Raw genomic sequence first — 12582 nt, 5'->3', positions numbered from 1 at the left:
ATATCATCATTTTAACTTTTTGGTTCAATAATGTGTTAGAGAAGCTTTATTTTGTAGCCTTGAAGTGGGGATTTTGTGCATAATTAAACCTATGGTTGTTTAAGATTAGTATACCAAAAACAAAATTAATAATTCTATTTTTGTTCCCAAATGCTATCCATCTCACTAATCACAACCCTTCACCATTTTCAAAACTATATCCAATTCTACATTTGTTTAAGAAATTGAAGATTTATATTACTCTCCAAAACTTTCAAAAAAAAAAAATTATTTTGATTATGACTAAGATTGGTTTGTTATATAATGTCGGGTCAATCAATGGTCACTTTAGTCGACTTGCTTTTGTGCAAATGATCAAATTGAGTCGTTCTAATATTTTGAATCTCTAATAAAATAAAAAATAGATGGTAAAATTCTTGAGTAATTGTTTGAAATGGAGTGGGCAGCTGAAGTGATGTGTCTCAGCATTACTTTTCAATAGATATTGTTGTGTATTCAAGGAGTTTCCTTTTAAAAGGAGAAAAAAAAACAGATTCTTATCTTAATAATTGGTTTTTCCACTATACCTTATTTAAAAAGTGGTCAAACAATATCACTTAAAAAAACATAAAAAATATAAGATATATGAAGATGATGTTCTGTCTTTTTCCCTCCAATCATGCATTACGACTACAAAATAATTTATTACTATACAGTTCATCGACCTTTAAAAATGTCAATTCATGTCTTATTTATTTCTTTATATTTGAATTGACATTGTAAACGTCGATCCAAATATTAAAAGAAGGATGATACACGGGTTTAATAGCCACCGAGTTCGCCTTCCCAAATGGGAAACATAGCCATTCAACATTCAACAAAGTAAATGAGAAAAGGAAGAATTTCATTTCATAGGCACAAGGCAATCAAATTAATATTTGGAAGACTTTGGAGATCAAGATTTGAGATCATATCGTCCATGAGCTTAACTGCTCATATATCTGACACTTTGGAAGGAAGCAAGAAAACGAAGCTACTTTCGTTGGTGAGTCGAAAACCGTGCAGACTAGTTCTTCTGCAATTATTGAACGCCGTATACATCAAACCACAAAAAACTATCATTGGCGTACCAATTATCAACATCAAAAAGAAAATCTCAGTTCAAAATTGGTCTTAGTGGATGAAGCTCGCATCACATTGCATGCAAAAATAAAGGGGGTGCGTATTCAGACCACTTACGCTCTGTGAACCTCAGAGCCTCAGAAGACGTTCTTGATAACCTCAGGCTGCAATGCTTTCTTCACAAGCTCGGTTTGTTCCTTAACATGAACTGAATAGAATCCAGTAGCAGTAGAAGCTGATGGAGCCCGACCGACGTACTTAATATCTTCTGACGTGCCTCTTCCAAGAGCCCTCATGGCTGTGGCAAGACGAGGAGAAATGTAGGTGAATGCACCCATATTCATTGGTTCCTCCTGGCACCAAACGACCTCGGCATCTTGAAAAGCAAAAAGAACACGTTATTTCTGGTCTCAAAAGAAAAGGGAGAGGAACAGGAGAAGATTGTGGGAAATCTTCTTATAAGAAGTTTTGGTAGAAGCCTATAACAATGTGGTATCATGTTGTTACGAACATTTGAATAATTGAATTACATACTTGGATATCTCTTCAGCTCTCGCTGGATGAGGTCATAAGGAAAGGGGCAAAGTTGTTCCACCCTACATATTGCAACGTCCTTTCCGTCTGCCTTGGTTCGCTCATCATCAAGCTCATAGTAAATCTGGAAACAATGCAAGCATACAATATTTCAGCAATTAATAAAACCTTGGAAGTGAAACACAAACCCAATTTCTAGGGAATGAATGGAAAGATTACATAGACCAGTCAATAATGAAGATGAAATATATAACCAAATTTGTACTAGAGAAATTCCAAGAAGGAACAAAATTATCCCAGGCTTGATGAATTTAGAGAAAATTGAGTACCAGAAAAGGAATGATGGATACTAACCTTTCCGGAGCAAAGAACTAGCCGTCTAATACCCTCTTCATGATCAGAGTGATTGTTCTGGTCCTTTATAAGGCGCTTAAATCTGGTTCCCTGCTTGTCAAAGCCTGGATGACCTTGGACATCATCAAACTCGGACAAATTAGATTTACAATCCTTGTGTCTAAGCAGATTCTTGGGGGCCATCACAACTAGGGGCTTACGGAACTCCCTGTGTATCTGCAGAAAAATATATACAAGAGAAAAATAGGATATTAACGACGTTATAATTGATAGGAAAGCAGTTCCAAAATCAAATTATTTTAAGGGCTTGAGAATTGCTAATCTTACTGTAGAACCAAACTCACCTCAGTAACAAACAAGCGCTTGTTGAGTTTCTCCCATTATGATCCTCTTTGGTTTCTTTCATAAAAAGTGTAGTTTTCACAATAAATGTTGAGACTCTAAAAGTTTTTCTCAAATATGATTTCCATTGTAGTCCTTGGAAATCTATCTTGAAAGAATTCATTTTTTTATTTTATCCTGTTTGAAACTTTGTTAGATGGATCCAATTTTCATTTCTAGGAGGGTTCTTGACCTGGTCTGTCCATAAATCTCCAAACTTTCAAAGAGAAGTGGGTCGGTACTTTCTTAATAAGGTCGTGTGGAAAGAAAGTTTGGAGAACTCGAGCCAGAAGCTGTTTTCAGCTAGTGAATTTCTCTATTTTGGTAAATGGAAGGCCTAGGTAGAGGCTCTGGTCAAGGAATTAATCTTAAAATTCTATTATCACTTTTGCTCCAAATAGAATAATGGGGAAGTTTCTAATATTTTTTTAGTTCAAGGATGCCTCCGTCCGCCTCTTATTCTTCATCTTAAAATTTTCTTATTTTGTGTTAGAATAACAATAATAATAAAAGCAACTAAAACCATCAACCAAAAACGTGCACTGACCTGTCTCCGCAGAACATGGAAATAGTTGGCGGGAGTGGTAACATTCACAACTTGCAAGTTGCATTCCTGAATTTGCTTTCTAAGGGTAGAATCCATCTCCGGAATAACAAAAGGGTTGTCGTCACTCATCTGCCATAAATTATGAATATTTATATTATTCAAGAATCCCAACTGAATTGTACTACGTTACAACCAGTACAAACATTCTCATCCAAGATTCCAACTATAGTTAATCATAGTTGAGCAAAACCAGCTACTGCAAGCATGAAGTTCCTGACATCCTGGCAGAAAAAGCTTAGAATGGCAAAAGCAGTGTCACGTCAAGCTCCTCAAAACTATTTATTGTAGTCATGGAACTTTTTAAAATCTAAACAAGAATATAGTTTCTTTACAAAAAACCTCACAATTTCAAGTTTATGTTGCCAAGTCTTAACTACTTAAAGATGAACCGTTTCAGTGTATTGAAAAGCGCACCTCAGAAAGGTGTCCTCACTATTGTGCGCAGCGCCACTTTTTCTCTAAACGGAACTAAGAAACATTTGTCTATACAATCTCCTACAAAATCTCTCATTTAAAATTTCCCACTATCTAATGACTTGTGAAACTACAATTTCTCTTAAATAAATTTTGTACACTAACAAGAAAACCTTTGATTTTCTATGCACTTAACCCCTACGCCCGAGATGACACTGTGCTTGTTCTTTAAAAAATACTGCCCAATATGTAACAAGATAAAATAAAATGTTTTTAACATTTCTCTAAACTAGCTTCTTGCAGTGAGAACCTTACATCTCACATGTGTCCATCATCAAACCAATCAAGCAGGGAGAAATGACTGACTTAGACATTAAAAAAGAGAGCATCGGGCCAAGCCTTAGGAAAGACACTGAAAACAGAAGAGTAACAATTTTTTTTTTTAAACAAAAAAGGAATAGGGTTAAGGTCGTCGATGGATACCTGAAGGAAACGCTCCATCCTTGCACTCGAATGTTCAGGGCCCTGACCATCATAGCCATGGGGAAGCAGCAAAACAAGCCCTGTCTGACGCAGCCACTTCGCTTCACCACTGCTCAAGAATTGATCAAAGATAACTTGAGCGCCATTTGAAAAATCACCAAATTGAGCTTCCCAGATTACCAATGAATTAGGATTTTCCATCGAGTAACCCAACTCAAATCCAAGAACTCCAAACTCTGAAAGAGAGCTGTTGGACAAGAAAAAAGAGAGCTTGTAAGAGCAACTACTTCAATAAAGTACGTTGTACAACTCAAAAAAGATGTTCAATACTCAGATTCCCTCGATTACAAAGCTCACATCAGAGTAAACAGGTAATACACTGACAAATTAACAACACCAGCACTTCGGCGTGATATCAAGAGAGTCATCTGGATCAAACCCAAACTAATATGCTTCCACTATTCTTCATGCAGAACTTGAAGATGCAGATTACTCATCTCATTGGGTAACAACTCTAACATAGGCAGGTAGCCCTAATGACTGTTCCATACAAACTACCAAAAGGAAATTTGTTGGAATACATAGGCAAAAAGGGATTATAATCAACTTTACCTGTTGCTTACAGTGAACATCTCCTCATTCTGATTCATGATAACATGGTCCAAAGGACAGTAGATAGCCCCTGTTTCTTGATCATGCACAACAGAATGCCGATGACTAAAGGTGCCTCTCTCAACATCTTGGCCACTCAATCTGACGTGATTGCCTTCCACAAGCAAAGTGGCAAAAGCAAGGGCTTCACCAAGTGCCCAGTCAATGCCTTCTCCTGTTTCAATCATCTGTGCTCTTTGTTCGTAAACTTTTTTGACTGCTCTGTGAGGCTTGAAATTATCTGGAAATACAGTAATAGCTTTTCCAACATTCTTTAGTATCTCTGGTTTAACTCTGCAGAATTGATCAGAGTATAAATTCCATTGCTAAAGTATCACATATGAAGTAGTAATAGAAGAAAAAATCAGATAATAAAATTTATCGAACCCAGTGTTCCGAACTCTTGAGAGCTGTTCGGGTGACTTGAAACCAGACCAATATGCTGAAAGCCAGTCTCTTCTTTTCGGGACGTAATCTTTGCTCGCCAAAAATTCTTCATTAAGGATTTTATTAACCTTATCACGTATTTGATTGATATCCTCCTGGCTCACCTGCCCAGATTCTAAAAGTTTTTTCTGGTAGATCTCAAGAGATGAAGGATGATTCCTTATAACCTGTTCTCAATCAGTTCAGTGGTCAGTAACAGATACTAGGAGTATATTTGCTAATAACATGAATACACGAGCCAAGCATGATGAAACAAGTTGGAAAGAAACATCAATACAGTTTTGAGAATTAGTCTAACTAACTGAAGCTGGAGAAAGAAGAAAACTCCACAATAATCATATCCAAAAACATTATTAAAAAATGGAAGTACAAACCTGATACATTTTAGGTTGTGTGAAGGATGGCTCATCAATCTCATTGTGTCCAAACCGACGATAGCAAACCAAATCAACAACAACATCTGAATGAAAGGTTTGGCGCCACTCTGCAGCAAGCTCACAAACATGGACAACAGCTTCCATGTCATCACCATTTACATGGAAAATGGGGGCATCCAAAGCTTTGGCAACATCAGTGCAATATTGTGATGATCTTCCTGCCCTAGGATCGGTAGTAAAAGCAACTTGATTATTCACAACAATGTGGATCGTTCCTCCAGTGGTGTAGTTGGGAAGAGCACTAAGATGTAGAGTTTCATACACTACACCTTGTCCAGCAAAGCTACCATCACCATGAATCAAAATGCCCATATTCTTGATCCTTTCAGTGTCATTGGAGTAATATTGCTTTGCTCTAGTTTTCCCAACGACAACTGGATCAACAGCTTCCAAGTGACTCGGATTTGCAACCAAAGAAAGATGAATATGTTTTCCACCTCTAGTTGGTCGATCATAGGAAGTACCCAGGTGATATTTGACATCACCAGTTCCTGTGTAAAGTCCAACTTCATCCACAGGCTTTGTACCACCACTAAACTCGCTAAAGATCTGCCTAAGAGGCTTCCGAACAACATTACCCAAAACATTTAGTCTTCCTCGGTGAGGCATTCCAATAACAATGCTCTCAACTCCAAGATCTGCAGCCCTATCAAACATCTCCTTCATCCCTGGAATCAAAGTCTCGCCACCTTCAAGCCCAAATCTTTTTGCTGTAGTCCACTTAGTGGCTAAGAAGTTTTCAAACTGTGTGCTCCATATAAGACGATCAAGAATCACCTCTCGGCGCTGTCGATTGTACTGCATTGGTGTTGGGGTCTCAATCTTGTCTCTCAACCAGTTACATTTATTACGATCTGCAATGTGCATATATTCATATCCCACACTCCCACAGTATGCTTGCTCAAGGCGGGTCAATATTGACCTGAGAGTCTGCACTGGACGATTTTCTGATAAAAAGCCAGCCATCCTCCACACGCCAAGGAAGAACTCCCTATCTAGATCAGCACCGGTAAATCCATAGAAGGCAGGGTCCAGATCATCTGGGATTTCTCTTTCTTCCAAATTCAATGGATCCAACTTGGCTTTCATATGACCATTAACCTGGTAAGCCCTGACAAGCAACAACAAACGCATGCTCTCTTGAATTGTCTGGCCTGAAATACCAGGAGACGTTGCAGCCTGACCCACGAAATTCCTAAAGAAATTATCCCACGACTCATCAACACTGTTGGGATCAGCCTCCCAAGCCCTTTGAAGCTCCTCCAAATACACACTGCTCGTCCCATCCAGGAAGCTATCAGTTAGCTTCGAAAGAGGCACAGGGCGAGGCACTGGTGCAGATTGTGCTTTAGACTTAAAAACCGTAGTGTGAAAATATCGATTCTGAGAGGAAACAATACGTGATCTCGCAGCATATGATCCTCCCCCATGTGCCAAAGTTCTCCTAATGGCAATCTTTGCCAAGGCAGAACCAGCTCTAAACAACCCCATTCTTACCGATCAAAACTCCCAAAATCAAAGTAGGGCAAAAAGAAAACTGTTCCAAATCAATATTTCTCAGACTTTATACCCAATGACATACATCTGCAGCTTCCACAAGACAGTTATGTAACAAATCAGATCGAGACAAAGAACGAAGAACAGGAACAATGATAAAAATAAAAAATAAAAAATTGGAGTTAATACAGAGCATGCACATACCGAAATGGCGAAGAAATTCGAAACCCTGAAATCGGCGAAAAGCGATACTGCGTTGGCTTCAGACGGAACGACCCAGCTGCGCTTTTTATTCCACTCTCTTTATTTTATTTTTGTTAATTTTATTTCACAATTTATTTTCTTCTCCGGCGTGCCGTTGAGTTTATTTATTTATTTATTATTATTACTATTAAAATTTTAGTCTTCTTCCATAATGGGTGGGTGTGGGTCCCACCTCCTACTTTCTAGCGGTGGCCGAATGTAAAATTTACAAGATTTTCCTTTTTCTTTTTTCTTTTACAATTCACCAATTACTTTAATATATATATATATATATATTAATTATTAAATTGTTTTACTACGTAGAGATTCAAACTTTAACCGTCATAATACTCCTTTGAGTTACTATTTATTTCTAAACAAAACGCAAATTTCTAAAACTAAAAACTAAATAGTTATAGAAATTGTTTTTAAATAATATTTTATTGTTTGAAAATGATTTTCTAAAAATCAAATAGAGCAAAACGAAACAATTATATTTTTGGTAATCCTAATTTTCAAATGGAAATAAGAGTAATGGAAGGATTCGCCCTCAATTCAAACATAAATTAAATTAGGACAGATATTTGAATTTGGTAAGCTTGTTCATTTGAGGGACAAACTTTAATCATCTTTCCATTTTGAAATTTGTAGAATCTATAAGGATTCCATTGTATTTACCTAATTATATATGAGAAGAAAAAAAAAGGGAGAAAGGAGGTGATAAAATTTCATTACATTAGAAGTTTCGATATTATTTGTAATATTTCATATGAAATAAAACTTTGTTAAACAAAAATTGAGACCTAAAATGGTGTAACAATCATCCGAACATGAAAACATCTCTTACTTCAAACAGAAGCAGAAACAGAAACAGAGAGGCCTTGCTCATTTTAATTTCTATCTTGTCAAATGTAACCACATTCTCTCCACCAAATAGATGAATGAGAAGGGTCACTGTATCGTCGATGATGCTAAATGAGATAGATATCTGAGGAAGAAGAAGAGCATTGACAATCCAGAAAAGTAGCAAGAGGTTTGATGGTCTACCATAATAATTTTAAGCTTCAAATATGAGCAAACCAATTTGCCTGTCTAGAAAATCCGATCGCTAACAACATCATACAAAAAATACAAATCTTAAAACGGATAGTGGATACTAACTTCAGAGTAACAAATGTTAGATTTTAGAAACCATAGTTTCACATCATCTACCATGCCTTGGGGACGCATCAGCAGAGCGGGATCGAGACCCCGAAGGTGATCTTGATGTTCTATCAGGAGAAGGCCTCCAATTAGCTCGTGCATCCTCCCCTTCAAATGCAGGCTTGCTAAAGCAGAGAAAAGGGATTGACGAATAAATACGACATAGCAGAACACATTTCTAAACAAGCTTAGTAAACAAAGATGATAAGCTTAAGATTAAACAAAATGAAAGAGAGCATTCTCAACCATAAGACTACCGTTATCAATAAATCATTCAACTTACTCATGATATCCATTTCCATTTCCATCGACATCAGGACCATCAGCATTATCATAACCTGGAGAATATACTTGTCGACTCCTCTCACCATCTCGCTCACGAGCAGCACCTCTCGGCGATCTGGGGTAATCTGCATGCCTTCTACTAGGGGAAACAGAATAGTCGCCTCGCCATCTTGGAGCAGGAGAATAGGATCTGACAATTCCATATGGCATACTTACTACTACCTAAAGCATTCACAAAACATGAGCCATGTGTTTTAAATAGATTACCTTGATCGGTGTCTACTTCTTGAACCTGAAGGATGACGGGGGGAGCGTGATCTGGATACTGAACGAGATCTAGAACGCCCTATATTGTCCAAAAAGTTATTGAAGTGATCAATTACTGTCTGAAACCATGTTGAACCAATTGAATACAGTAGTCCAACATGGACTTATTTTGTCTAGTAAAACAGTTAATGATAGATTTGTTTCCAAACTTCAGTATGTGCTTGAAATTTAGGAACAAATTGCAACCTATAATTCCACGAACACATAAATGATCAGAGGAGGAACAAATCGAAACCCACTTAAGGGATATTATAAGACCACTTAACTTAGGCTTAGAGCTATAATAAGCTAGATTGAATTTGAATATAAGAGATATTCTTACTTTTTTTGTTGGGGTTTTTACTTAACTACAAAGATTATATAAAAGGTGCATAAAATTTGAAAAGAGATTACTTGTACCCATACCATAATAAGAACGGCGTCCACCATAGTCTGATGGTCCCCTACAAAAAGGAAAAAAAAAACAGTAAAACACATGTAACTTGCGACTAAATAAACATCATAAAAGGCTGTTAGCCATTGAACACAGCGAATGGAAAGAGCAAGAGATTTTAATTGCCTTCCACCCCCTGATAAGGTAGATTGCTTGCTACCAGGTCAGTTACAATGCAGAAAAATGTGAGATTTTTTTCCAGATGAACAAGAATCTATATACTTCAAGCAAACAAGCATGCAACTGAAACTTGGAAGTAGATGCAAGGGAGCCTGCATTGTAAATATGCAGTCCCTTGAAACCATTATGAAAGAGAGGAACAAGGGAACAAACAGACTACCTTCTACTCCTTTGGCGCATCTGTTCTGGCCTCTTCCTTGATTCTGCAGCAAGAACCACAGCAATCTCCCTACCAGCAAATTTCTTCCCATTCATATGGTACTGAGCTTCAGAAGCCTCGTAAGGATCAACAAACTCCACAAATGCAAATCCTCGAGGCTGACTACAAGGAATTCAAAAAAAAAAAAAAAAAAAGTGATAAAAGTAAGAAACCCGTTCTGGGCAAAAATATTAAGTCACTAGATAGAATGTTACATTAATATACTTTATCAACGCTAAAAGGATTCGGGATGCCACAAACTAAATAGCTTTCTTTTCATTTCCAATATTAACTTCAGACTGCTTTCTTCAAAGCTGAGGCTGGAGTTATATAAAGCACAGCTAATGTCAAAGTTCAGTAGCTAACCTTATCTTTACAATCAAGCATGAAAGAGGCAAGTGACTGAAAAATCTTCATATTCTTGTAACTATAAGCACTTCAATTCAATGTAACTTGACTTGAAAAATCTTCAAATTTCTTGATATAAGTAACCAACAATTCATGGGTTGAAGATTCTTCACATACTCGGAACACATGAAGCACTTGAACAAACATCTCACAACCTTAAACCTTCACCTTGTAGGCTTCAATTGCTCAATAGGCTACCTTCTTCCTCGTCAAATTCACATTTCTTGATATAAGTACTTGAAACTACCAATTCATGAGTAGAAAATTCTTCAAACACTTGGAACATGAAGCACTTCAACAAAAATTCCACAACCGTAAAACCTTCACCTTGTTGGCTTCAATTGCTCAAGAATCTACCATCCTCCTCATCAACTTCTATTGATGGGTGTCATAATCTAATATTTCCTCAGCGAGAGACACCCTCATTTCAATATTATACCTTACATTCTTGATGAGCTATATGTTAGGCAGAGAAAAGTAGTAGACCCTCATTTATAGGGGCTTGGGCTTGCTTAACTTCAAAGTTCAAACCAATATGCCCCCTGACAAAGCAGTTCAAATTTTAACACACTATGGAATGGGAATAAGATCTATCCAGAAAAATACGGTCCGGTGAAATTTCATTTGACATTTTTCATCCTCTTCAGCCCCTAACTATCAAACTCAACCGCATGTTCCATATGATCTAGAAATTGTCTCTAACAAATTAAAACTCAGTGCACAAATATACACCCTCAAGAATTGATCAAGTTCAAAAATAGTTGGAAAAAAGTCCCCCGAAATTTGCTTAAGAGTTTATTTCATCTTACATATGTAGACACATAAAAAACCAAAGAAGAAAAAAAAAAAAGTTAGACATTGTTCGGAAAATAGAATCTTAAAATGAAAATAAGAAAAGCTTTAGACTATGATCATGATTGGTCTAAATAAGAAGCTTAACACACATGGCTGAGAGCATCAAACAAGAGAAAGAAATCAGGCTCAATTTCTGATGCAAAAAGCTTGGCTTAATGCTTAACCAGCAAAAGTCAAATGACCAACCGAACCCTGTTAGAGGTTAACTTGATTAAATCCAGAAGTCCAGACAATAACCATATAAAGACATATCATTATCAAACTAACTCACAAGAAATATAAAAGTAAACATTCAGGAAACAGGCTGAATAACAGCTTAATAAAACCAACCATATACCATGGTTGGAGTGGTGTGAAAAATAAATAAGAATAATAAACTCAAGACACTTACCCTGTGTAATAGTCCTTTGGAATATACACATCGCGAACAAGTCCAAACCTCTCAAATGGCGCTCTAAGCTCCTCTGGCCTAAAAGTACAAATAAAACCAGAAGCCAAGTTCTTAAAATGCAGCGACAGAAAACAACAAATTCATAAATTAGAATAGTAGAACTGAAACCTAAATTGGACAAAGCAATATGGTAGCTGAAAAAAAGTGGTCAAATCCTGACCTGCAATCCATAGGAATATTTCTAACCAAAAGGCTACCATGAGGCTGTTCCCTTCGTCTTCCATACCCACCACCACCACCACCACCACCACCACCACCCCCATAACCCCTTCCTGGGGGGCTTCTTCCACGACCACCATATCCTCTTCTTGGAGGGCTATGATATGGTGGGCTGTATCTTCTCATGTTTCGACCTGGCCAAAACAATTACCAGGCGAGGACTGCAATTAAGATGCATGTTGTCGAAACTTCCTATCTATTCAAACTAATTACTATCTAATAGAAAAATAACAAAACTAGGAATGGTAGTTAATCCAATGAAACCCACACATCATCCTAAACTGAAAACGGACTTCTGACTGATAAACCCTAAACTACACTTCACAGGCTTAGGATTCCCGATTCGACTGTTAAACCTCTCGAGTGCCCGTCCAGATGCATATTAATATGTTGAAGATCATAAACCCACACGAGAAAAGGCAAAAGAAAGTAACCTAGTAAATTAAAAGGGAATCGAAAGGGCTCGACGAAAAGGCTCCTCTTCAGTTCTCCCAAATTTTTACTTGATGAAACGCAAACAGATAACTCAAACCATGAGTAAGACTAAACAGCTAATCCCGAATGATCAAAACAAAGAAAGTGGCGATGAACAACTATAGGCAGACTTCGTGCGGGTTCGGATTCGATCGAGAAATAATTATAAGTTTTCCTCAATACATCGATTACAAAAAAGTGAAACCAGAAATTGAAAGTGTAAAATTACCTGAAGAAAAGAGCGGGAAGACAAGAAAATGCGCAGAGAGATTTTTCCCTCGATCTGATTCCTGATACTCCTGAGCAGGAAAACTACTGCGGTAGGGTTTAGATTTTTATAACTGTATTTCGTTCAAATGCGAGTTTTTTACAATAAAGTTTTGTCCTAAAAAAATGTTA

At 37.1% G+C, this 12582-nt stretch overlaps 2 protein-coding genes across 4 annotated transcripts; both read right to left on the bottom strand.

Moving 5' to 3' along the window:
* Positions 1 to 805: 805 nt before the first annotated feature.
* LOC111477332 (2-oxoglutarate dehydrogenase, mitochondrial-like) lies at positions 806 to 7234 on the bottom strand. 2 transcript variants are annotated; one of them, XM_023121413.1, is made up of 9 exons: positions 7111 to 7234; positions 5347 to 6993; positions 4913 to 5139; positions 4487 to 4819; positions 3875 to 4121; positions 2918 to 3046; positions 1990 to 2205; positions 1636 to 1759; positions 806 to 1477 (listed from the first exon to the last, which is right to left on the bottom strand). In XM_023121413.1, exons 2-9 carry the CDS (start codon positions 6898 to 6900, stop codon positions 1239 to 1241), a joined length of 3069 nt encoding a protein of 1022 aa, XP_022977181.1. In that variant the 5' UTR covers positions 6901 to 6993; positions 7111 to 7234; the 3' UTR covers positions 806 to 1238. The 2 variants fall into 2 exon arrangements, with proteins under 2 accessions (XP_022977181.1, XP_022977183.1); XM_023121415.1 differs by having other exon boundaries at positions 5347 to 6999; positions 7111 to 7219.
* An 882-nt stretch (positions 7235 to 8116) lies between these two features.
* On the bottom strand, positions 8117 to 12554 carry LOC111485002 (serine/arginine-rich SC35-like splicing factor SCL30). Of its 2 annotated transcripts, none has more exons than XM_023131696.1 (8): positions 12413 to 12554; positions 11651 to 11843; positions 11431 to 11508; positions 9738 to 9899; positions 9370 to 9407; positions 8905 to 8983; positions 8636 to 8827; positions 8117 to 8477 (listed from the first exon to the last, which is right to left on the bottom strand). In XM_023131696.1, the coding sequence occupies exons 2-8, from the start codon at positions 11833 to 11835 to the stop codon at positions 8354 to 8356; spliced, it is 858 nt and encodes a 285-aa protein (XP_022987464.1). In that variant the 5' UTR covers positions 11836 to 11843; positions 12413 to 12554; the 3' UTR covers positions 8117 to 8353. The 2 variants fall into 2 exon arrangements, with proteins under 2 accessions (XP_022987464.1, XP_022987470.1); XM_023131702.1 differs by lacking the exon at positions 12413 to 12554 and adding an exon at positions 12144 to 12302.
* Positions 12555 to 12582: the final 28 nt, after the last annotated feature.

The sequence above is a fragment of the Cucurbita maxima genome, unplaced genomic scaffold (genome assembly GCF_002738345.1).
Source record: "Cucurbita maxima cultivar Rimu unplaced genomic scaffold, Cmax_1.0 Cma_Scf00001, whole genome shotgun sequence".
NCBI classification, from domain to species: domain Eukaryota; kingdom Viridiplantae; phylum Streptophyta; class Magnoliopsida; order Cucurbitales; family Cucurbitaceae; genus Cucurbita; species Cucurbita maxima.
Note: the sequence above shows the minus strand (reverse complement) of the source record. Positions and strands in the feature narration are given on the sequence as shown.

Coding starts and splice junctions, on each gene's coding strand:
- LOC111477332 (XM_023121413.1), bottom strand. CDS start 6,900: ATGGGGTTGTTTAGAGCTGGTTCTGCCTTGGCAAAGATTGCCATTAGG. Junction 5,140..5,346: donor CACAACCTAAAATGTATCAG/GTTTGTACTTCC, acceptor GATTGAGAACAG/GTTATAAGGAATCATCCTTC. Junction 3,047..3,874: donor GGATGGAGCGTTTCCTTCAG/GTATCCATCGAC, acceptor AATTTATGGCAG/ATGAGTGACGACAACCCTTT.
- LOC111485002 (XM_023131696.1), bottom strand. CDS start 11,835: ATGAGAAGATACAGCCCACCATATCATAGCCCTCCAAGAAGAGGATAT. Junction 9,900..11,430: donor CCAAAGGACTATTACACAGG/GTAAGTGTCTTG, acceptor AATTCCTTGTAG/TCAGCCTCGAGGATTTGCAT. Junction 8,984..9,369: donor TGGACGCCGTTCTTATTATG/GTATGGGTACAA, acceptor TGGACAATATAG/GGCGTTCTAGATCTCGTTCA.